Source organism: Rhodnius prolixus, unplaced genomic scaffold (genome assembly GCF_049639745.1).
Source record: "Rhodnius prolixus isolate KJV_2025 unplaced genomic scaffold, Rpr scaffold_13, whole genome shotgun sequence".
Classification (NCBI taxonomy): domain Eukaryota; kingdom Metazoa; phylum Arthropoda; class Insecta; order Hemiptera; family Reduviidae; genus Rhodnius; species Rhodnius prolixus.
The window spans coordinates 7,607,808-7,633,845 of record NW_027411583.1 but is presented as its reverse complement, the minus strand read 5'-3'; the positions used below and the strand labels follow the sequence as shown (position 1 = coordinate 7,633,845).

Here is a 26,038-nt window from a genome sequence, read left to right as displayed (position 1 = left end):
CGGGCACTTGTTAAGTTCTTTGAAGTTGTCTGACGTTGTCTGTTTCTTTCAGCTCGTTCGTTGAAGTGTCCAATTCATTTCGTTCGGTCACTTAGTGTATTCTTTTTTGGGTGAAATGCCACGAACATCGGCCTCAAACAAACAACTGGTTGCTAAATATCTTCGCAAGTTTCCAGCAGAACTTTTTCGAAGTGATGGAGACCATTTTGTGTACTGCACAGCTTGTGACAAGCGTGTTTCTTGCTCTCAACGTTCCCAAGTCACCCAACATATTGCCACCGGATCGCACATAGAGAATAAAAACAGAAAGAAAGAGAGGACGTCCTATCAAGCCTTCCTTACATCTCCATCATCAAGTAAGTCTACTCTTCGAGTACAGATCTGTGTCGGGCTTTGGTTAGAGCAGATATCCCTTTCCACAAACTTAAAAATCCTCATTTCAAAGGATTCTTAGAGACCTATATTGGGAAAAAAATGCCTGACGAGAGCGCTCTGAGGAAAAACTACCTGGAAGATATCTATAAAGATACACTAACCAAAATTCGAGAACATATCAAAGATGGACCGATTTGGGCGTCAATTGATGAAACCACTGACGTTGAGGGCAGGTATATTGCCAATGCAGTTATTGGAAAACTTGACAGTGATGCTGATGTGGATTCAAAGCCATTCCTTTTGAACTGTGAGGTTCTCGAAAAATGCAATCATTCCACCATTTCACGATTTTCATAAAAAAAAATGTCCATTTTACTTAAATATTCCAGAAAATATTTCAAGAAAATCACATATTTTCCACATAATTGACGAAAATAAATGCATATTTTAATTAAATATTTGGCATTTTTAAATACATAAAAATCCGTTCCTTAGTTATAATTAATAAACGAAGAAGAAAAAAAAAATACAATGACATTTTCAACAAAAGAAAAATGTTTACAATTAAATAACAATAATTAAAATTTTATTGTAATTTTTAGAAACATTAAATTTATAAAATATGGATGAATAAGTCTTTTTACACTACAAAATATGTAGTTGAATAACCAACGAAATTTGATACAAAAATGTTCATTATTTATGCTTTTTATTTATTAATTTTTGTTTTCTTAACTTCAGCAGAATATATGGGGTTAGATATGCATAGACATGAAATATGTTATAAATTACTTTTTGCAAAGAAAATTTTTATTCTCTTGAAACTGAAAACTTGAAAAGAGTGCATAAGATTCTATTTGTAAAAAGGTCAAATTTTAATTATGAATTTAGAATTTGTTTTTTTCTTGGATATGCATAAAAGATTACGATTATCACTGCAAACTTGACATGGATAAATCACAATATAAAAGTTATCATTATCGTTTAGTATTGTTCGTTTTTTGGTTAACTGATTAATTGATCCGAAAAAAAGTAAGAATGCTGCCATAACTTTTTCTTTTTTTGGGCCAAGCTTTCGACCTTAATTCTGTAAATGTAAAATGATCCATAGCTCTGAAATTGATCTAGTCCCAAGATCGAAAGCTTGGCAAAAAAAATAAAAAATTTTGACAAACTGGATATCATCTTAAATAGATAAAAAAAAGGGCCATATTTTAAGACTCAAATCCATTTTGAAAAATCATTAATGATGATATCTTTTTTTTTTTTTTTTTACCGGGTAGTTTACAACCTATACGGTCATATCCCCAATACCCAATAGCCAGCGCTCTCTATCTTCCCAGTCTCCCTCTCTCAATCCCCTCGCTGCCTTCGCCTGTTCCACAACCTCCATCCACCGCTTCCTAGGTCGGCCCCGTTTCCTCCTTTCCTGTGGAGTGAAGCTGTGGATTCTCCTGGGCCAGCGATCTTCATCCATCCGCATTAGGTGGCCATACCATTTCAGTCTTTTGGTCTCTATTGTATAGAGAATGGTCTTTTCGACTTTGGCTTTCTCCCTAATTTCGGAGTTGGGAACTCGCTGGAGCCTGGATACACCACAACTTCTCCTCCAAAAGTCCATTTCCAGGGCTAACAGGCTACCTTCAGCTCTTCTGGACAACGTCCAGTTTTCTGCTGCGTATGTGGCTACCACTTTCCACAAATGAGTGGTAAATTTTCCTTTTTGTTTTTATTCCTATTTTCTTGCTCCAGAGGGTCGCGTTTAATGCATTCATAATTTTCTTGCCATTATTTACTTTGTGTTCAATGTCTGTCTCACTTGTTCCTGTAGATGACAGCCAGTACCCAAGATATTTAAATTCCTTACTTGGATATTCCTTACCGGAACGGGAGGAGCATTGAACACCATGTATTCAGTTTCCTTTTTGCTAACGCTTAGTCCCCATCTGGAATACTCGGCTATTAACTTCCTAAACATGATGATATCTAATTATTAATTATTTCGCTGTACCTTTCATAGTAGATCATATTGAAGATGTAACCCAGGCGATCTGAAACATCCAACCCAGTGAGGGTGGGGGTGGGGGGTCCTCAAAATCCTTTGTGGCTAAAGCCAAAAATAATCAATTATCTTCACAAAGAATGTGTGCAAAATAAGTCGAAAGATGGGTGGTCTAGGAAAACCAATGCCAAGAGAATAGTGTCTAACCAACACCAATTTGGTAGATGATTCCATCGCTCGGAAAAATAAGGAAACAGCTCCTATTTTCCAGTTGAAAGGCTAGCATAGGCTGGGAGTTCCGACTGTTCAGAGAAGATAAGCTTAACTCCTTCATTTTTTCCCCTCAAAAAAGTAATCTCTAGACTTCTAAAAATAATCAAACAAACATGACTGTGTAAAGGGTGCTTAAAGTAGTGAATGGTAAAATGGAGGGACTTTCATTAGGTCGTAGTGATTTAAGCTAACTGGCCTAATCACAAATATTTATTGCATATTCAAGATCTTTCTTTAATTTCATACTGTTCAAAATTTAGACCTTTAAACGTAAGAATTCATTAGAGTTATGTGAAGAAATATAAATTAACCATCAAATTTGTTAAAACATCACAATGAACTAGTAAAGAAGAGAATACAAATTGGCTGTTATAAAATTTATAACCAATTTATATTTTTTTAAAATATTTTAATCAAAATTCATTTATTTTTTTGTTTAACCATATAGCTTTGAGCATTTCTTTGGTTTTATTATTCTTATTATTTTTTGGACCAAAATTAATAAATAAGTAAAAAATATTTTAGATTCTTTGAATAACTATACACATGTTAATATTTTCTCTTCTTTTATTAATTATTTACAAAAGTGGATTAATTAAAATAAATCCACTCACATATAATACAATTTTTTGTTTATTTACCAAAATTCTATTACATATTTATTTTTACTTCTGGGTATAGTTTTTTTTTTTAAATATTTATTATATAATCTTTTTTTTTTAGTTATATTTAACTATGCCGATCAAAAAAAATATACAAAATATGTATAAGCCTCTGAATTTTTTTATTTATTTTAATTTTTTTTATATAAATTATTATTAAGAAAATAGCCACATAAAAGAAATCGAATAAAATCGAACTTTCTTTTAATCTTATGAGAATTTTAAATGCCCCTTCCTTTTATAAATACAATCAAATTTTATTTCGATAATCATATTATGTACTTTTTGTTGTTTAGTCCTTTTTTTCTGGTATTTTTTATTTAAACAAATAGTAAAAAAAAACTATATCTTACAGTAAACGTAATCTTTACTTTATCTATTTTTTTTTGTTTTTGGAGAAAATTCGTAAAAATGGGATTTTTTGTTTTAGAATATACACATTAATAGCATATTATTTAATAAACATAAAAGACAAATAATTAAAGGAAAGATCAAGACACTGCATTGTGTTTTTTTATTGATTACACCATCAAGCAGCCCCAAACTGTAGTCTAGGGAATATTATGAATTGCCTAGTAAAGGGAATCGCATATTATTCATTTTCAGATAATGCGCTATTAGAAATGTAAATTACTCTGAGTAGGCAATCAGTGAGTTTACGGAGTAAAATAAGCTTTCTTGGTACCATCAAATTGAAAATAATTATTAACATACATTGCCATTTTTTTTTTTTTTTTTTTTTTTAAAGAGAATCAGTCGTTCAATGATGTATATAATGCATAGTCTTACCTGGAATGTTCTGTCTTGAAGAAATGATAATATGCGTAATATAGTCCAAGTTTGTGAAGTAGTCTAGAGTGCATAAGATGGACACTACAGCACCAAGAAATATAGCTCCGTGAGTGGTCCATCATTGTCTTGGGTCAGTACCAGTCGTACTGTATGAATTTGTTTCCTAGATGTGTCGCTATTAAGTTGCAAATTGTTTCTGTATCACTAATTGGCCCAGTCTATTTTACCTGTTTCTTATAGAGAAGAAATTTGGGAACGTTCTTTGTGTAACCGTTTCGTTTTTTTTTTTTGTTTTTTTTCCAGTGACTGGAGTCGCTTGGAATCAATACTGTTCTGTATATGGTGATTCAGTAATTGTCAAAATTCCATCTAATTTAACGAGCTAGTTAGTCAATTCAAGAGGCTACGATCAATTTACTAGGCAATTTGTGATCAATTTTTTAATTACCTATTTAAATTTTTTGGAATCATTATTGGCAACTTTGATCACCGTTCTTATGATTACAATTATCATTAAGTAAATTACACATAGCTAAAGAAGAAGACTAGAAAAAGCAAAAAAATAAATTAACAAGTAGAACATTATAATTAATTAAAAAACACCTAAAAAACCTTTATATAAACTCTGAAAAACAGATAAAATTAATTTATTCTTTGGTATTTATTATTATTTTTCCCCCCATAATTTTCTTATATTTATTATTTACGATATAAATATAATTAATAATATTATACACTAATAACAACGGTCCCTATAGAAATGTATTTTTTTTTTTTTTATTATGTAAATGTTTTTAAATTACTCACGAGAATCATTCACAACAAAGAATTCCAAGGATTGTATTCTTTGTTCTCCAATAAAATGCGTTTCTTTTGATTTCTTGTTTGTGTTGGTAGAAAGTAGATTAGTTCGGTGAATTAAAGGCGGCTTAATGTGTAGTTAAGCTAATAGCATATTCTTGTGTAAAGTATCTTACATGTTTTGTGAAATAACTAACAGAAATTGACCTCATTTCTTTGTTTTAACCCTTACATCGCGAGGTAACCAGAAGCACAGTAATGATTCGTACTATAAATACATCCTATTATTTACAGCACAGATTCCATTCCACTTTAAATTATCTTCAAACAAATTAAACTCTTAAGAACATGTGAAGCGTGATGGGTTTCTCTTATTCACCTTGCAAAGTAAGGGGAATCGTGAAATGTCGCACTTCATTTTAAATGTAATTATGGGAGGCAAAATCGGATCAGTACCACATCGTGGTGCCCATCGGATAACTCCTAGGAGCCGGCCTAAGAACTTAGAAATGAGCCAGAATTGAGGTTATTGTATTGGAATAGTTCCTTTCAGACTATTTTGGAAGTAAAATGCATGAGGAGTAAGTTAGGTCCAGGGAATGGTCCGTAAATATCTGTTACCACTTCTTTTCCTTAAGTACTTGGGGTAAGATGCTTCATCATAGAAGTACTACAGAGTCTGTTCCAAGTGAGAGCACGATAGATTTCATAAAGGTTACACAGTGCAAAATATCCCATCAAAAAAAAAATACGAAAAATTCCTTTACCTGTAAAAGTGGCTTAAAGCAATCTAATTCTGCAGTAAATATTAGTTTGGATTAGGTGAATGTTGCTTTAACAAAATGAGACGAAAATAAATTAAGTGCTTGAAAGCGAAATGATTCAGTTAACACGGGGTGGTTGAGCTTTACGATGACAAACATTATGCAAATGTTACCTGATATGAAAGTTTGGTTTGCACTTATGATTTATAGAGTCGTTGGTTAAGTCTAAACCATGAATAAATACGGTCACTTTTCGTTTTTTAGAGTGCGTTTACAACAGAGTAAATCCAGAATGTTGTATGTTTAATTGAGTTATAGTTTTTAAGAAATAAATATAATTTAATTATACCTCTGATTTTATCCGCCTAAGCACGCATATTTATTGTAACTCTGACCCAATCGACTTCACTACATGTTACCGTCTTGCACTACATTTGCTGACTGAATGAGGAAGGTTACAAAGCCTGTTTATGTTAATCAAATTATTAATGAATCGTAAAATATTTTTAAAAAACTATAAAATAAAATAAATGAAACTATTAACTTAATTAAAGCTTCTGTATATTTTATGCATTTGTAAATATTTTAGAATTGTATTTAATGCAGAGGGGGGGGCGAACTTAAGCACAAAACACGGTATCATATTTCATCCATTTGAACTTGGAATTTTCCTCTACCGATGGTTTAGTCAGAAATGGCCCACGGTTGCAATAAACATATGAGCTAAGTCGGATAAATCAACGATACTTATCCAGAACTGCTGGACCTTTAATTGTTCGTGGTGCTTTGCAACCAAATTAAGACATTGCTTATGAAGCATAGCAAGAAAACTGAAAGCAAACAAGTTTTTGTATTTGGCTAATGAAAGTGCTAATAATTTGTTTCCTTACTGAACGAGTAAGTTTTGGTATAAATTAAAGTAACTGATAGCAATCTTGGAATCATCAATTTCAGAAGAAAAACTGGCGTACGAATAAAAGCTGTAATCCTAACTTTGAAAACGGTTAAGGTAGGTGCCGAGATAAACTTCAAGTGTCCAGATCAAACATGATACTACCTTACTTCGTGGAAATTACGCACGATACTTGCAAACTACTTTTTGGGATAACATCATATTTTTTTTTGGTATTACAGCAATCAGGTATCTCCAAGAAAGCTAAGAACTTTTCTTGCATTGGTAAAAAGATTCAAGGAACTACTGGGGGAAAAAAAAGGTAGTGCTCGAAAATAATAACATCTGCCGACTCTGTGGATGTTACCAAGATCATATGAATACGTTTTAAAACGCTGTTGAGAAATTTTAAAGTTACGAGATGAGATGTCTTTGATTTAGACAAGTTGATACACTCGTAATTGAAAAAAAACAAAGTAACTTATCAATTCTTAGCTATGTATGTACCAGTAAAACATTTTTGTACCTGTCTAAAGATGCACATTCATGTTTGAACATGTAACACAATAAAATAAAGCCGCCTTAAGTAAATTCGTAAGAATGGTATTCTTTTTCCTTTTAAATGTTAAGAGGACTCCTTTTCTTCCTCAGACAGATCTAATTTCAGTGTATTTAGTTGCTGTGCAAACATCCATTTTTTTTTTCTGTACAAAAAGAAAATGTATTATCTTTACATTTGTTGTTGTTGTTGTTGTTGAATACGTGATTTTTTGTTTTTGAAAAATTAAATAATTATTAAAAAACACTAAATATATATATGTTAGTAGTTACAAACAATATTAGTTTCTTATATTTATCATATTATTAAAAAATCTAATTAAACAAACAGTAAAGAATGACCAATAAATTTAGTCATTAAATAGTTCTTTTTTTTAAACAATTAATTATTTTTTTTTTAATGACCCTGTTAAAATGTATTAATACATACTTTTAAAGAAAAACGACAAAGCTCCATTAAAATAATTTCTTCCTTTTTTTACCATAAAAATCAAATATATAATTAATAAATACTTATTTTTGAAAATTGCTATGGCTATATGTTCAGGAGCGTTGCCCTTTTTTTGGTAGTGGTGATAGAACATTTAATAGAATTTTTGTTATTGTTTTGCTTTAAATCTGTTCCTTCACTTTTGACGGCAACATTGTGTGCTGGTATAGACTCCGTCCTGTGAACATAAAATAATCAATTTAAATTTTCTTATTTTTTAAATTCAGTAATTGGTCTAGCACAATTAGATCTTAGCGTTAAATAGAACCAAAACAAATTTGAGTTATTTCTTCATTCTGATAAAACACGAGCTTAAGTCTTCTGGAAGATGTAGGGATAGCCTGTTAGAGGTTAAGGGTCAGTAGAGAAGAGACTGGAGAGAGAGGGTATAAAGCTCATAATTCTCTTCTCCTTCCCTCAGCGTAGTTAAGCGATTTATTGATGGTAATGGGTGGGTGAAGATATGGAATAAAAGTAAAGTAATGCCTATTTTTTTCAGGTGGGCTTTACATCCAACTAGGTGTCGTGGACGGAGACGGCTAGCAAACATACTTCACTATAAATTTCTCATAATAATCATTAAATAAAACCCAAGGCCTAGGACCGGGAATAAGAACCCAGTACCACAATACATATTAGCTTTGCAGGTTTCGCCTATAACCAGATAAGGAATAAGTTACTTCATAATTTAGTTTTGGAATAAGGGATTATTTAATTTTTTTTTAGAAGCTTATCTAAGATTTTGTGACTTGAAATCCAAAATGGGCAGTAGTGCGTCAGGAAAAAGAGGATCTGAAAAGTGTCTTGGAGAATAAATACAGTACGAGGCGAGGGTGTTTTGAAAAGGTTCAAGTTTGTTGAATCCTGGTTTGGTTAAGTGTTTTGTGTAGGCTCCAGATGAGTATAGTCCAGTGTTACAAGCCTAAATAACGCACATGGGATTTGCTGTTGTATAAATTTTTAAGATCTTCAGGATCTCCAAAGAGCAAAGAATTTTCCCCCTTGATTTTGATTGATAAGATTATTATAATACAAGTCAGTAATATTTCGGTCAATGCCTGTGTACAGGTTACATGGTTGTTACCTCTGCATCATGGCCACTAAGTCTACAGTCTAAGAGTGGAACGAATGGTAAAGGTATCGCCTCGTAAGGGAGAGTCAGACATTAGCCTGGATACACTTACGAAGCACAACTCCAGCCACAATCTCGAATTACCCATCGTCATTCACCCAAAGTCATTACTTCATACATCAAAATATTAATATCACCTTTATCATTACTTTTGTAAAGCGGTTTATGTAAATTTATTTTAAAATACAGTTTTATTGTTATTACCCTATTGTGTTTTCATATTAACCACCTCATCACATTCATCGTGTGTACATTATACTGTACATAAATTAAGAGTGCCGAATGTTAATCTGCTGATAATCCAATCAGAAATTTTGGCTATCATCAAATAACTAATATCTGCAATAAAATTTTGAACACAACCTCAATCAAATGAGAATTTTAACCTAAGTGACTGTATATGGAATAAAAGCCACGTTGAGCATTATATTCCATAATTAAATATAACTATATAAGCTTCATTGACAAATAAATGGAAATTATTATTATTATTATAAGACCAGTAATTGTACAACAAAGGAAAATTAAACTATGATGATGAAAGTACTTTGTTAATGGTTTTATTTTTTTCCATGCTTTTACTACAGCAGTAACAGAATATCAGACAAAGCACAGAGGACAAAATGGCAGTAAATGGAATGGACAGAGCAAACGAGATCGACTGGGAGAGAGAGAGAGAGCGCGCTAATAAAACTCATGAATCGATTTCATTATACCTCCTTCTCTCTTTTGTACACCTTTATTTCTCAGTATTTATATTCCACAATTAATACGAGTACTGCTGCCAATGACATCTACAGCAATATTATCATTTACTGGATAAATCTTTTACCCAGATTTATATTAAATAATATTTATATGGATACCTAAATCAAAACAGGCTGGAGAAGGAAGCATTCAGATGTTGTTTCCCCCACATTCGTCGTCAAGCATAGAACCGCCTCCTCCATAAAAGAAGTTTATGGTGATGAATGTTTATCACGCGCGCAAGATTTTGAGTGGTTCAAGCGTTTCCAAGATGGCCGAGAAGATGTCGGAGATGATGACCGCCCGGATCGCCCTTCCACATCCAAAAAGGATGAAAATATCGATTATAATTAATCAACATTACTACCGGTGAGGTGCTTGCTCAACTCCGTGAAAGAGTAAGGAAAAAAACGACCCGATTTGTGGAAGAACAAGTCACGCGGGTTCTCCATCAAGACAACGCGCCGGCTCACACTGCATTGTCTGTCAAGACGTTTCTAGCTAAGTACAACATCCCAGTTTTAGGCCATCCGCCTTATTTTCGCCTGACCTGGCCCCATGTGACTTTTATCTGGTTACCCAAAGTCATTACATGATTTCAGTCCGTTGTGAAGCTGTGAAAGAAAAAGCGGCACGCGTCATGCAGGAGCTCACAGAAAAAGACTTCCCAGCACTGTTTCGAACAATGGTAAATTCGCAAGGAGCGTTGTAGGGATAGGGGAGAGGTTTATATTGAAGGTGATAAAACTAAATATGTAAAAATTTAAAATAAAATGTTTTATAGCAATAGTCTAGTTATTTAATAGCCACATCACTGTAGTAATTGACAGTTGGAACAGTTATTTTCTGCAACTATTTGATTTAGAAATTAGGGAAACTCCTGGACAGAGTGAACTGGAAATGGTGCATTAAAGGAGGAATGTGAACCTATCCAACTAGCCACATAGGATGGGGGAATATTTGGGTGGGCATGTGAGAGAGACTGGAGGCTAAATAGCCAACAGTGGGACTAGCAGAAGGAGTACAGCCACCTGGGGGTGATTATTGGTTAAAGTGGTGGTGGCGAGTAGAGGGGAGAATCGAGAGCCGGTTGGCCGATGATTCATGTGGCAATGGTATTAGCCGCACATACCGCTAAATGGGTAGAGCAAGGTAATTAACGACAGGTATTAACTTGTGATATACTTTCAGGAAGGAATAAAGTTTCCGAGCCAATAATGCTCTAGTAATATCACATATGATACCGCAAATGTAATACCACAGATAACAAAATAGCTTCTTTTTTTTTTTTTATGACCTAGTAATAAAATTATTAAAGTTCACAGAACTTTTTCTCACTGAATGAAAATAAACTGGTCCAGCAACACTTTCTCTTAAGTCTCGAATAAATCATTAAAGTAAAAAGTTCTAGATCTTCTGGTACGTAGATAACGTATACACCAAGTTTGCAGTAATGCTCAGAAGTGTATAATCCTTTGAATTAAAAAGAGATACAACCTGAATAAGGAATTTTTCTTCAAATTCTATTTTTACCCCCACACATTTAGCCTCCCAGTAAACAAGAGATAGGATTTAAAGGGGAAGAGATTAGCTCCGTGGATAGTTTACACTGGATTTCCATGAGAAGATTCCGGAATCCCCTTAGATTTTCTCTTCATAGCTTCTTATGGTTCACTTTTTGGTAATTAACCGGAACACTGTCCGAAGGCCGTCAGTGCACTGAAAAAAAGAAACAAAACTTGAGCGCCAATGATCTAAATTAAATTAAAAATAAATAAATAAATAAAGAGTTATTGACCCAAAATGAATAAAAAATATCACAAAAAAAGAACCGAAAATTTAAGAATCTGCCCAATTAAAACGCTTTTTTTTAAAGGAGATTCAGAGAAAGTAAAGATGAAGGTGTCGCTCACAATAAAATAGGGAATAACAGGGAACACTATAGTTGTGGTCTTAGGTTTCTATAGGGTAGGATTGGCACAGAAAACTTCTCCACAGAATGCCACCGTAGTGTGGCGTCTATCACCTGTGGAGAATGTAATAGGTGGTGAGGTAACCTGCCTCTTTGACATCTTCTTGTCCGAATCCACATTACAATCACTAGTTCGTGGTACGGGACTTAAGATTCTGGAAGATCATAGGAACTTATCTTCATGATTGATGCGAAATCCCTAAGGAACCTTGTAAAAAAACAAAAAAAAAAAGCTGTCTCCCTTAGACTTATTAAGGGTGTCATCACAGTATGCCTCTTTTCATAAGGTTGGGCAGGGTTGGGAGGAAAACTGGCCTCAGCCAAAGTTCTAATCTAAGAACAAAGATAAAAGAAAAACCAGGAGGACCAAAAAAAAAAAAAAAAAGAGGGTACACTACTTTGGACCAATCCCCTACATCAAAAGGTTCCAAGAAATGAAATTGTTACATCATCAAACATTTACACAATAAAATGGCCGCGCACAGAAGCAAAACTAGATTGAAGATGGAAAACGGGTGAAGGCACACTCAGGTAATGTTAATATGAAGAACAACTCCCTGCCTGCCCGCACCCATCCAACTCCGCGTAACATCGTATAACATTGTATTATGCACAAGTGAGTAAAGTCTGTATTATGCAGTAAGTAATGTTAGGGAATGGAGACTACGTGCATATTCACGGTCACACAGACAAGACTACTGGTTGTTGTTGTAACAACGACGACTGTTTTAAAGCCCCTTGGACTCTATGAATAATTTATTTACACAGTGGTTGTAGTAATATCTGGGCAATAAGTCACACCAATAAATATGGTTATATCTTGTTTTAGCTGGCCCCCGAGTCCACCGTCAGCCGCACACAACTCAAAATATTCATGGCGTTTAATAATAGAATACTGCGAACTTTGCAGCTATAAACTTGAAACAAAAAAAAAGAACTTACAAAGCACTTCTCCATAAAACATTCGTTTTATTATTTTTATTTTGTCCTTTTCCGCAATAATTCATAAAAATAATGTTTAATTAAAGTGCGGAAATAAAAGCAAAGATTTAGTTTTGCCTCGAGATTTATTCGTGTTCATAAAAAATAAATAAAAATATCTGGGGGTAAAACACACAAAAATATTGCAATTATTACAATTTTACACAAAAAATTAATTTTACTATACTTCACTTATTCGAAACCTCATTCACCCGTCCAAGTTAACCGGTTTTTACGCAAGAAGCGTCAGTTCTTTCTCGATTCCAGGCCGTACTCTTGGATTCAGACAATTCCACTCCATTATTTCCAGGAGACTTTGGAGGCAAACAACCCTTCTTCTTCTTCGGGGTCTTCTTCCAGTAACTCTTCTATTCGGATATCCTCCATTCTACGAGGGTCGTTTGAAAAGTCCGTGCAAAAATAAAAACTACTTAATTTTTTGGGGTAAACCTTTTTTATTTTTCAACATAGTCTCCTTTTAGGCTCATACACTTCGTCCAACGCTGCTCTACTTTGTTGATCCCTTCCGAATAATAGGATTTGTCCAAGTCTGAAAAATAGCCATTCGTTTCTGCAAATCACCTCCTCGTTTGAATAAAATCTTTTTCCCGCCAGCCATTTCTTCATATTGGGGAACAAATAGTAGTCCGAGGGAGCCAAGTCTGGAGAATAGGGGGGATGTGAAACGAGTTGGAACCCTATTTCCATTAATTTTGCGACCACAACTGCTCAGGTGTGAGCTGGTGCGTTGTCGTGATGGAAAAGGACTTTTTTGTGGGCCAATCGTGGGCGTTTTTCTTGCAGCTCGGTTTTCAAACGGTCCAATAACGATGAATAATAAATATGCACCTGTAATAGTTTTACCCTTTTCCAGATAGTCGATGAGGATTATTCCTTGCGAATCCCAAAAGACAGTCGCCATAATCTTTCCGGCCGAAGGAACGGTCTTCGCCTTTTTTGGCGCAGATTCCCCCTTGGTAACCCATTGTTTAGATTGTTCTTTGGTCTCAGGAGTGTAGTGATGTATCCATGTTTCATCCACAGTGACGAAACGACGCTTAAAGTCCTGCGGATTCTTCTGGAACAGCTGCAAACCGTCCTTGCAACACTTCACACGATTTCGTTTTTGGTCAAGCGTGAGCAATCGCGGCACCCATCTTGCGGATAGCTTTGTCATGTCCAAATGTTGATGCAAAATATTATGTACCCGTTTCGAGATGCCCACAGCACTAGCAATCTCACGCACCTTCACTCTTCTGTCATCCATCACCATATCATGGATTTTATCAATGATTTCTGGAGTAGTAACCTCAACAGGGCGTCCAGAACGTTCAGCGTCACTTGTGCCCATATGGCCACTCCGAAAATTTTGAAACCACTTATAAACTGTTCTAATCGAAGATGCAGAGTCACCATAACGTTTTGCCTTTCATAAAGTAGTGTTTAATCAACACACGAAATTCTTTTTCGTCCATTTTTTGAAAATCACTCGACTTCCTCGATTCAAACGAATGCCAAACACAAAGAAATAGACCGATCTGGCTGAAACTTGGTGTGTGTTCTTCCAAGAGATGCTACTAACTAAACATAACCTCGATACGCGCCAGTAGTGCTATCTCTCTGACTTTGCACGGACTTTTCAAACGACCCTCGTATTTACTTTCCTGTACCACTTTAATTGCTCTCTGAGGGGTTTGATTTTGAGTTTTGATTGGCTGTGTTACTGATCTAGTCTCTCTTGGCTTTTACCTCTACTTCCCTCAACTTCTGTACAACCTGGAGGCCATTCTGATTGAATTGCTTTGAGACCTAGGATTCGCTTCCATATGTAAGAATAGGGAAGAAAGCCAAACGATAGAATACCACTTTCGTTTCTTTGGTAACTTATCATTTTAGCCTAAAAAGTCCTTCGTAGCTGGTCCCAAGCCCCGTTTGAGAAAGGAGTAACCAAAAAAATTATAAACTGAATAGTACATACCAAGAGACCGTCTTAGGAATTAAGGAATCAACTATTATGTTACCTGAAGCCACCACGGAGGTGTGAAGGGTGCATCTCTCCATTGCATTTGGAGATTTTAATCGAAATCCTTCAACATCTCCGAACATTAACCGCTTCTCCCGTTATCCAGCCACCTCAAACGATGTCTACCTCAATGAAGCCGTTTCCTAGGAATGCCATCATAAAGCATCACTCTAAACAAGCGATCCAGACACATTGCACATTAATATTTAGCAACTAAAGTAAATGCGACAATTTTTCCATTCATCACTTTTAATGAATGTAACTGAAGAGAGTGGAATTCAGATTAATTGTTGGCGAGATGGAAACTGCGGCGAGTCAATTCATTTCATCAGAAAGTAATCAGATAATTGCTATGAAAGGCCACAACCACCAAGAACTTCATGACTTCTAGGGTGTTGAGAGGTGAGTTTGTCTGATAGGTGGCACTTAATAAACTTCTTGGCGATGATTGATTGTTTATAACCGATTACTAGATACATCTTCCTGGAGAACGTTTTCAATTTTTCTTATTTTCAAGACAGGAAAATTAATTAGTTTTTCCCCTCTTTCTATCCTGTAGAAAATTATGTAAAAATGGCTGAAAAGAGACACGGGGAGCTGGAAGACTTAAAGGTCTTATTGGGCGTTACCAGCTCAAGGAGGGGGCAATTACCATTTAACAAACAGCTTATTGGGTAAAAAAGCTGACTGAATTCAGAATAAATACTTGAAAATAGAATATGTCGTAATACCTTGTGAGTTGATGAAAGAAAAGTCAGTCTTACCGAGTCTTCAGCTGGGTCTTTGTAGTGACTTAGAAGGATGAAGCTTATATGGTAAGATCAGGATACAGTAATAGCTTTAAGTAATGTTCAACCAAGAAATTAGGACAGCTTTTATGTCTCTAGGAACCCTAAGTATAATGGGTATACGTATGTGTTCAAGATCAGTTAGTGTTCGTGTTGTTAGACTGGTATAACCGCAAGGACACCAAAATCCCTGAAGAAATTGCAAGTCCACTTCCCCCCCCCCTTCGGGTCCAGGAAGAGTTAAGTGCAGTGGGAATCCACATTTTTCAACTCCTATTATCTTAACCAACAAGTGAATGATGTGTACCATTTACTATCACTTTCTCAGAAAAATCAGCATTTCTCAAAATTGATTTTAAAAATATCAATACCAGTACTTCAAAAAGACCACTAAAAAGTAATGACAAAAACCATGCTTCCTGTAACATGAGGAAGATAAGATAGAAAAGTAACACCCTAGTAGATGTCTGTTCCCGAGGATGCAGGGTTTCTGGGGTAGGGAATGAGGGTCCAACTCAATTGACCCCGAACTTCTCTAAATTACTATATTTCTAGTATACTGGGCTCTCACGAGTTATTTACTGATTGCTCCAAAATATGCATGCATGAAAACAGGACTAAGTATTATGGGGGGGCGCTTCCTGACAAAAGGGATAGGGGCTTCAAGGCCTTATGAAGCCATTAAAAACCATTTGGTATTGTTTAGGCTAACACCACGAAGAATGGGGTCTCTGGAAGGGCCGGCAATAACCCTTTCAGCCTCTCCCTCTGCCCACTACATTCACCTAGCCGCCCCCCAACAGACTATGGGGGAGTCAGGCTGACCAGACTGTACAACCCCTAGAGCTGTTTAGTTCGCCAGACTACCACTCTAGCCCTCGGACAAGTCTTTCACAATATCTGTAGACGTGACAAATTACGTTAATAACTGTTATTAATTCTCTCACTTCCAGTAGCAGCCACTCTAGGCAGTTGTTAGTAACTACCCGCTTCTGTTCTATTAATTTTGCTCCTCGACAATTTTACACTCTGGCTACAAATATAAAGCTCCCTAAAATTAAATCACAATAAATGTAACCTCTTCCGAGGATAATTTACTGCTCGTAAAGAATGTTTTTCTCCCCAAAATATTCTGGTTAATTAACTTAAATTAATAAAAATATAATCTAGATTACTGTTGAGAGAGAATTACTCATTCTGAAAATGCATTAATGTCGATGTGAACAAGTATTACCAAACCGAAAAGTCGATTAATTGAAGTAAAAAAATTTATATTCTGTTTAGATACCAAAACTGGCTTGAAATTTGGATCTAAATCAACCTAGTACTGTAAATTTATCGAATAATTTTATTGCTTTTACATTCGATTACCATTTGATACTGAAAATGTGGTTAAGAGATCAGCGGTGATAGGTAATATCTTGGATTTTATCTACCGTAACACGTACATAAGTTACATTACAGCTCTTCATCAGAAATAGATTCATCAGTTTGGTTGTAGAGATTTTAGACTTCACTAATGTTTACATCCTGCACTATACTTGATGACTGAATGAGGTAGGTTACACTTCGCGCCTGTTTGAGGGAGGTTACATGGTTATCCCAAATGTTAATGAATCGTTAACGTTTTGTAAAAAAATTATTACATAAAACTAATGAAACCTGTAATTGTTAAAGGGTTCTTTTCGTTTAATGTATGTGTAATATTTTAGAAATGTAAAATTGGAATTGTATTTTTTAAGGGGAAGGGGGCCAATTTAAACAGAATACACGGGGAGTTACACTCTTATTTCATTTGCACCAGGAAATAATTATTTTTAAATAAAATATTAATGCCTATAATTTTAACGGATATGTAAATAAGTAAAAACTTAAAAAGCAAAAACTAACTAAAATGAAATTAATACGTAAATTGAAAATAAGGTGCGATGCATTTTCAGGAGAATGCGCCACTGCAGCTAATAAAATAATTTAGAAAGCAAATCGACTTGGTAAAGGTAGAAGAGTGTTTTGCAAGTGGGTTAATTATTAAATCTATAATTTTGTAATTGAAACTGACAGTTGGGGGGAGAAAGCGATTGTAAATTGTTGTGGACGTGAAAATGAAAATGTTATTTAGTAGGGGGCGGTAAACAGGCCGCCCTTTACGCCAATAGTTTGGCGGCGCCAAAATCGAAAACTGTAGAAAATTAAAGCTGTAAATCATATTAGGGAATGGAGAAGCAAACAACAACATAACGACGTTGTGGCGCAACTTTGTTGTGTAGGTGGATACTACTTACTGAGGAGTTAGTAGAGTTCGTAGGAGAGCAACAAGCTCTGCGCTAGTGATGCTAAGAAAACTAATATCACCCCTCTCGTACTAATTCTATCTCTCACTTACTCCCCCATCCCCTTGGCTTATTATATATACATGTTTCAACATGTATAACTATAAATTCATATAGTTAAATCAACAAGTGAAAAAGCGAAAATAACCAATTATTTTATTCAAAATTACTAACTACATAAACACAGACAAAGCCATGAAAAGTTAAGAGTGTGGAATTGAGCCGCGATGTACAAGAGGATAGAAGCTCTCCTTTAATCCGAACACCCACTGCAAAATGTCAGGGATAGCAATCAAGAGAGAAGGGGTAAAAAGATCTGTTCAAGTTCGATAGGATTCATCAAAGTCGCCACATTATTTTAAAGTATACATTAAAATCGGTAAAGTGGATGGATTCGTTTTAAAAGAAACCAAACTCAAACAATATAAAGAGTTAAAGGGCAACCGTTTTAAGAAATCATCTAAAGAGAATACGTACTTATGAATTGCCGAAGAATTGGTATAAATTCGCTAATATTTTTTGGCAAAAACCCCACTTCTTCAAATTATAATGCAACGAGATTTATCTGCATCAGTATATAAAGTAATTGCCTATTTTTTTAGGCGGATTTTCGTCCAACTACCAAATTAGGTGTCGTGGGCGGAGGTGATTAGCAAACATACTTTACTATAAATTTCTCATATTAACCATTAAATAAAATCCAAGGGCTAGACTAGTACCGCAATACATCTTAGCTTTGCGGGTCTAGCCTAACCGCCTAACATACTTTACTATAAGTTTCTCATATTAACCATTAAATAAAATCCAAGGGCTAGACTAGTACCGCAATACATCTTAGCTTTGCGGGTCTAGCCTATAACCGCCAAACATATTTTACTATAAATTTCTCATATTAACCATTAAATAAAATCCAAGGGCTAGACTAGTACCGCAATACATCTTAGCTTTGCGGGTCTAGCCTATAACCGCCAAACATATTTTACTATAAATTTTTCATATTAACCATTAAATAAAACCCAAGGGCTAGACTAGTACCGCAATACATCTTAGCTTTGCGGGTCTAGCCTATCACCGCCTAACATACTTTACTATTAATTTCTCATATTAACCATTAAATAAAATCCAAGGGCTAGACTAGTACCGCAATACATCTTAGCTTTACGGGTCTAGCCTATAACCGCCAAACTTATTTTACTATAAATTTCTCATATTAACCAATTAATAAAATCCAAGGGCTAGACTAGTACCGCAATACATCTTAGCTTTGCGGGTCTAGCCTATAACTGTCTAACATTCTTCATAAATTTCTCATATTAACCATTAAATAAAATCCAAGGGCTAGACTAGTACCGCAATACATCTTAGCTTTACGGGTCTAGCCTATAACCGCCAAACATATTTTACTATAAATTTATCATATTAACCATTAAATAAAATCCAAGGGCTAGACTAGTACCGCAATACATCTTAGCTTTGCGGGTCTAGCCTATAACCCCCTAACATACTTTACTATAAATTTCTCATATTAATCATTAAATAAAATCCAAGGCCTAGACTAGTAACACAATACATATTAGCTTTACAGGTCTCGCCTCTAACCGCTCGGCTACCGTGGCGCCTTATTTATCTGCAATCAATATGAACTTTTTTTACTGATCAAGCACAAAAAAAAATATTTTGGATAGGTTAGAGTGACTGGATGCACTTTACGTATTTCTCACTAGAGGCGTAAAGTATTGTGTTCTTTCCAATATTATTTAATTTAATTATCTCTGACATATAATTAACTACAATTCTCTCATCATTTAAATCTTTGACTATTTCAGAATACTTATGGTAAGACTGTCAAAACAGAATTGTTTAACCAGAAAATTTATGTTTTTTCATGTTTAAAGGTTAAGATTAACCACAGTTACAATAAGTCTGGGAAAATAGGAGCTTTTTATAACTTGTTCTTTTCCTTTTTTTGTTGTTTTTCGGAAAACGAAAAGTAAATGAGAAAAAGAGCTGCTCCCAACTTATACTTAAGAGTTGGCTATAACCCCATAATACTCGCGGAGGCTTTGGGAAGACAGGAGAGAGAGAGAGAGAGAGAGAACCACCGCCCACTCTCAATGAGCACCACCACGGTTAGAGGTGTGTGGGGTATAGACACTAAGAGTAACGCTACTGTAATATGGCTGGCAATACTAACAAGAAGGTAAGAGCCATGTGGGATCTTGGTAAATTAACATTTATGGGTTCCCTTTTTGGGAGCCTTTTTGCACACTACACACCTAAACTTTACTGGCTAACAATAAGGATTCACACACATTTATACGTACGGACAGACAATGAAATATTGTATTTCTTGTGTAATATAAGAAATAAACGGTTTTTTCTTATAATAAAAATATAATCCCATTTGGGAAGAGAGAGGAGTTAGATCAGGCCATATATATTTCACTTTATTTTTTTCGGATATCAAATAAGTTTAGCCAGGAATATATGAGGAACTTTATTCCATTCTTTTCATGGCGATCGTGACAAATATTTCTTGAACATTTTTTCAAGTATTTCAGAAAGATCAGAAGTAAATGTTTTTAAGTGCAATTTGTAAACCTTAGACTTCCTTATTTTAAAACAATCTACTTTAAAAATTGACAACTGGTCCAACTAAAAAGAGTTTTCAATGAATTAAACACAACTTGAAACACTAACACTGTTGTGTGCTCGTGAACACCGTTTTCTTGCACAAACAAACGTAATTTCTCATACGAAGATAAAAAGGAATCCTGGAAAATGATATACCGTTTGAAAGCCCATTAAACAAGAAACTTTTATTAAAAAAAGTACCAGCACCTAGATCTGATCAATGATCACATAAGTGCCTTAATAAGTTTTCTTCAAAAATTTTCGATTACTTTTATTTTTCCCAGGTATTCGGGAGTAAGATTGAGGCTGTTTGGAGAAATGAAGTGCTTCCGAAATGGTGTCAATTTTTAGCAAAATTTTTCTGTCTTTCTAACCGTGTTATCAGAATCGAATTCGGACTAAAATTTTCTGAGTAATAAACATTTTTTAAAGCAAAAAAAGTAATGATTTTAGAAACAATAAATGTAAAGTGACGTCACTCAAGAAGAGTGGAAAATATGAAGTTGGCCAATACGTCATTGAACTCCACTTTAGATGTACTACACACATTAGTACTATTAGTTACTGATTCACCCTGTATACATGAGGTCAATTACGATAATCCATTTTTGTTTTTAAAGCAGATACATCTAAAAAGTAAACTCTGGGCATACTGCATACTTCCGAGTAGTCTGAGGCAGGAAATCCACGAAAAGAGAGAATCAAACTGTGATTCCCCAAAGTGGCTCAAACCCAGAAATGGATTTTCATCTGTTTTTGGTTTTGTCTTAACGGTACACTTAGATGAATCGAGAGGGGGGGGCTTTGTGTAGCGCAGAATCTCCTCCCCCTTCCCACACAGATGAATAATTTTCGAGTTTTGTACAATTTAGCCTAAAATATTTGATACAGAATAAAATCACAGTTTACGATTTCTTTTAAGAAATTAAAATACCCAACAAAAAAAGGAAAATCTAAAGTAAATTATTTATTCCACAGCAAGAATAAAAAATAAAGTTTACTAAGTTACCAAAAAACAAAAATAAGACGAACTCAAAAGATGAATCTCAAAAGGGACAATAATCAAAATGTCTGCATATATATATTTTTTGACAAAATACCAACCAAAAACAAGGGCTGATAATACGTCACTATTCCGCCACCATGTTTATTATAAGATTTATTTATAGAAAAGATCAGGTTGGGTGGGCGGGGTCCAGACGCCCTTTAAAGCCATAAATTAGCTCTTTATGGCAATAGATATTCTATACGATGGCAAATCTAAGAAGAAACACTAGTCAGGGTGGGAGAGAGAGAGAGAGAGAGAGAGAATATACTATAGCACTATAGGGCAATAATGGCTGAAAGATGGGTCCATGTTCTTCATATAAATCACTTTATCGCTCTTTATTTGGAAAAGGATTTATGATTTACAATGAAGGGGCCGCTTTTACAATTTATATAAATTCATTTTGTAAAAAAACCTATAACTTTTATGAAAGCCCTTAGTTAGAAAGGTAAAATGTATATTAAAAAAAATAAATGCTGGCGTGACTCTGCTAATATTGTTTATAACTCAGCATCCGAATGGTCAATTTTGGTTATTAATTTGATGGCCACAAACTATTTTTGCATATAGGCACGCTAAATAGTTTTTGGCATAAACTGTTTCTAAATAACTCGTTATAATTATTTTCGAAAGTCAGTTGTGGGGGCTCTTATTAAAAGTGTTTCCGATAGGACAGTTGTATAAGGGGTTGATCGTCAAAAACTGCACGAAAAAGCTGTAACGTTGAAAAACACCCAACTTTAGCTATTTTGTTTTCCTCTTTTTCTACAGAAGATAAAATTCCCAAATTTTCTTTAAAATATAAGACAAATCCTCCTTTATAACTGTAATTGTTTTTTTTGTCAACAATATAGATTAAATAGATTTCGAGAAATAAGTGTCTGAAAATGGCATTTTCATGTTACCTTTTTTGTTAACTGAGTAGCGCCTAAACGCGCGAATCGATTTTCGTTAATGAGATGTCAATCGATTCGGAATTTTATGTAGGATGTGTCTTTTGGGGGTCTCAACGCTGTACATGGAATGGGAGAAGAGTTAGCCCCTTGTATCTAATAAGGCGACCTCCAAAATTATTATTACTAAGCCTTACATAAATGGGGCTAACGCCTCTCCCTCTTAAAGTACTACGTTGAGGAGTTATTTAAGTTTTAATGCGCATCTTTATCATTACTACGATGGCTTCCGCTTTGAAACACATACATACACACATACATACATACATACATACACACACACACACAAATAACATAAATACAACGAGATGACTCATTTTGCTTACTGCCCTTAGTGTTATTGTAAAAACAGAAATTCTCTTCACCTGCCACATGGATAACTAGGAAAGAACTTGGCCAGTGTAAAGCTCACAGCCTCACGGCGAGCCAAGCGAATAGTAGCGTCGTAGTGAATGCTGGCTCAATCCAATTACTTCCGCCTCCGCTCCCATCTGTGGACAGAAAATGGTAAAGAAATTATTAATCTTGAGCTTTATGTAGAGCTTTTAATTGCACCAAATAGTTTAAGGGGGGGTAAATATTATACTTAGGCACGTATACACAGATCACTTGCTAAGTTCAGTAGCATTGTGGAGTCCAGAGAAGCCATATACTTGAAAGTAAGGAACACTGTAAAATGTAGAAGAACGTGATTCTTTTTTCCAGCCTGACTTTTGACAAAAGGATTCTGTACAGTAAGGGAAGCGATTATCTCTGTGGTTAGCGTATACGAGGTGTAGCTATTAAATAACGAGACTGATGCTGCTACAGAAGAACTATGCATGCGCTAAATCCTAACGATCTAACAGCTGTGCAGCGTAAAGCCTTCTCTTTCGGTTGCAGCGTCTCACGTGTTTGTAGAGAAATCTGACTGGCCGGAACCGTCGTTTGTGTAAGAGGTGTTAGTTTCGTTTTGCCGAAAACATGTGATACTACACATGTAGTAGAGCAATGAATTGACGTGAAATTTCACATCAAAACTTGATAAAACCGCTACTGAAACTTATCTTTTATTAAAAGAAGTTTATGGCGATGAATGTTAATCACGTGCGCAAGTTTTTGAGTGGTTCAAGCGTTTCCAAGATGGCCGAGAAGTTGTCGGAGATGATGACCACCCGCAGGTCGCCCTTCCACGTCCAAAACAGATGAAAATATCGATTATAATTAATCAACAATTACTACCGGTGAGTTGCTTGCTCAACTCCGTGAAAGAGTAAGGAAAAAAACGACCCGATTTGCGGAAGTACAAGTCATGAGTTCTCCATCAAGACAACGCGCCAGCTCACACTGCATTGTCTGACAAGACGTTTCTAGCCAAGTACATCCCAGTTTTTTTAGGACATTCGCCTTATTTGCCTGACCTGGCCCCCCCCCATGTGACTTTTATCTGGTTCTCCAAAGTCATTACACGATTTCAGTCCGTTGATGGCTGTGAAAGAAAAAGCGGCACGCGTCATGCAGGAGCTCACAGAAAAAGACTGTTTCCAGCACTGTTTCGAACAATGGTAAATTCGCATGGAGCGAATTGTATGGATAGGGGAGAGGTGTATATTGAAGGTGATAATAACTAATTATTTATAAATTTAAAATAAAATATTTTACAGCAATTGTCTCGTTATTTAATAGCCACACCTCGCATTCTGGATTCCCACACGGAGATCCCGGGTTCGAATCCAGCTGCTGGCCCATACGAACTCTCTCTTCCTAGGAGCTTCTTACAAGTTCTCAGTTTGGAAATATAGTCAATGTTGCCAGTAACGAGAGAACACAGGAACAGGGGACCGGCAGTACAAATCCTTGATCCAATCCTAGCTTTAATTAACCATATTTGCTATATCAGGATTCCAATTAAATTAATGGCTATAAGATCCACCTTAGAAATACACCAATTAAAATTCACCTAAAATCTAAGATACATAAGTTTTAAATTGTAGATTAAAGATGGACTTCTTGCGAAGCAAGCAAATAATAATAGTAAAAAGAAAAAGTGAGGCAAAAATAAGCTTTAGATAATCCACGGCTATAAAAACTATAAAACATTAAAAATAATTAAGTAATAAATAGAAAATAATTAAATTTAAATTATTATACTTTGTTCTGTTAGAGAGAGAGCGAACAAAGATACAAGATTGAAACGAAACGTGGCATACAATAAAGCAAAATGTTTAACAAAAGATATTCTTGTAGTTATTTAAATTAAATAAAAAAAACGCTGTAACAATTGCTATATCATTTTAAGTAAAGCAATATTTGACTTTAACAACGTCAAATGTTTTTCTTTGTTTGATTTTTTAAAAGTTTTATTCTTTACTTTATATTTGGTGGCTGTAACAAGGATTCTGTAACAATTCAAATGGATGTAATGTAAATGAATAATTTTTCATTTTCCCTCCCCTGCAGAAAAATAAATAGATAAAAAGAAAAAAGAATGCCAATGTGGCACATTGTAAAATTTTAATTTCCATTCTGGCAGTGATGAAAGAATACCAAGACTTTTTTAGGATCTTAACGACTATCTCTACCTAGGGAATCTCCACTTTAGGAATCATGGACAGTGCTAAGGGAGAGAGAGCCTTTACATGCTCGCCACATCTGGATAAATCCTTGAAGGGGATTCAGGATCTCCTGTAGGAGCAGTGTGAGTCCAGATTGAATTTGAGCTCGATCTTAGTTGCGTTCTTCCCATCTCCTAACTCCTTGCTATTCTCTTGTCCTACTAGCAGCTTAATGAAAGTCTCCCCCCTCAAGAATGATGGTATTTCTTTATCCTCATTCTTTACCACTTCTTGGGCTAGGTTCAATTTACGGTCAAGAAACACGCTTAAGATACTTTCAACCTTCGTCTGTCTACCATCATCATTGATAACTTGGAAAAAGTTACTTCGACTCGCAAAGATAAAACCATCGAGCTTAGCTGTACTAAAAAAAAAAAAAGGTGACCTGCATTTCATAGACCCAATTCTCAATCTATCCCAAATCATGCAGAAAGCTCTGCTGTATATTGTAAACCAGAAGCTCTTTCATCGATTTTTCTTGACAGCTTAAAGCTACAAATGAAAATTTTTCTAAAAATATATATAAAAAAACAAAACGATAATGAAATTGGTTTTACAAACATGAGAAGTCCTTTTTTAAATATTCATTCACTTTATGTACAAAATTAATTAACAAAAAAAAAAAACCTAATTAAATACAAAATTAATTTAAATTTCATCAAATATTCTCTATACAAACAATTGGCAAAAAAAGTGTAATTCATTGAAAACAAAAACGGTGACCTCATTAATTAAAACGAATCAGAAATGAGATGGAAGAGAATAATGAACACAAATTACCATTCTGTTTCCCCTGCATCTATCTTACGTGTCAATAGTTCAAATTCCTCTTTGGTACCACCACTTTGGAGGCAAAGAATTCGATAAAAAAACTTCCGTTTTCTTTCACCTCCACTTCCGGCGGAAAAATTTTCTTTTACGCACAACTTATAAATGAGTTATGAATCGAAATTAAGTTTCAAGTCCCCCCCACCCACAAAAAAAAAAAAAACGAGGCCCAGCCGAGAGAGCTGTAAAAAAAACAGGGAGTAAGAGGGAGGGTACTTTTCGATCGGAACATCAATGCTTTCGACCTCGGAACTTTGCTGAATAGAAAACGGATGCGCTAAGCTCTTGCCCTCTTTGAGGGGTTTACAACAACCAGGCCTTGATGAAATCGCAATAATTCCACTTCCGATTTCCAGTAATAGAAAAGAAAATGATATCAAAATTAGAGGGAGGTGGAAT

At 35.0% G+C, this 26,038-nt stretch overlaps 1 protein-coding gene across 5 annotated transcripts in view; it reads right to left on the bottom strand.

Moving 5' to 3' along the window:
- Positions 1–4,377: 4,377 nt before the first annotated feature.
- LOC141448053 (uncharacterized) overlaps positions 4,378–26,038 on the bottom strand; it is a 485,150-nt gene continuing 463,489 nt past the window's right edge. For 2 of the 5 annotated variants that reach the window (XR_012454811.1, XM_074116093.1), the window contains 2 exons: positions 22,583–22,708; positions 4,378–7,787 (listed from right to left, as the gene is read on the bottom strand). Coding sequence is in view for 1 of the 5 variants with exons in the window: in XM_074116093.1 (XP_073972194.1) it covers positions 22,626–22,708 (83 nt within the window). In the remaining 4 variants the exon portion in view is untranslated. Of the gene's footprint in view, positions 7,788–10,985; positions 11,208–22,582; positions 22,709–26,038 lie in introns of all 5 variants that reach the window. The other 3 variants (XR_012454808.1, XR_012454809.1, XR_012454810.1) reach the window with 3 other exon arrangements.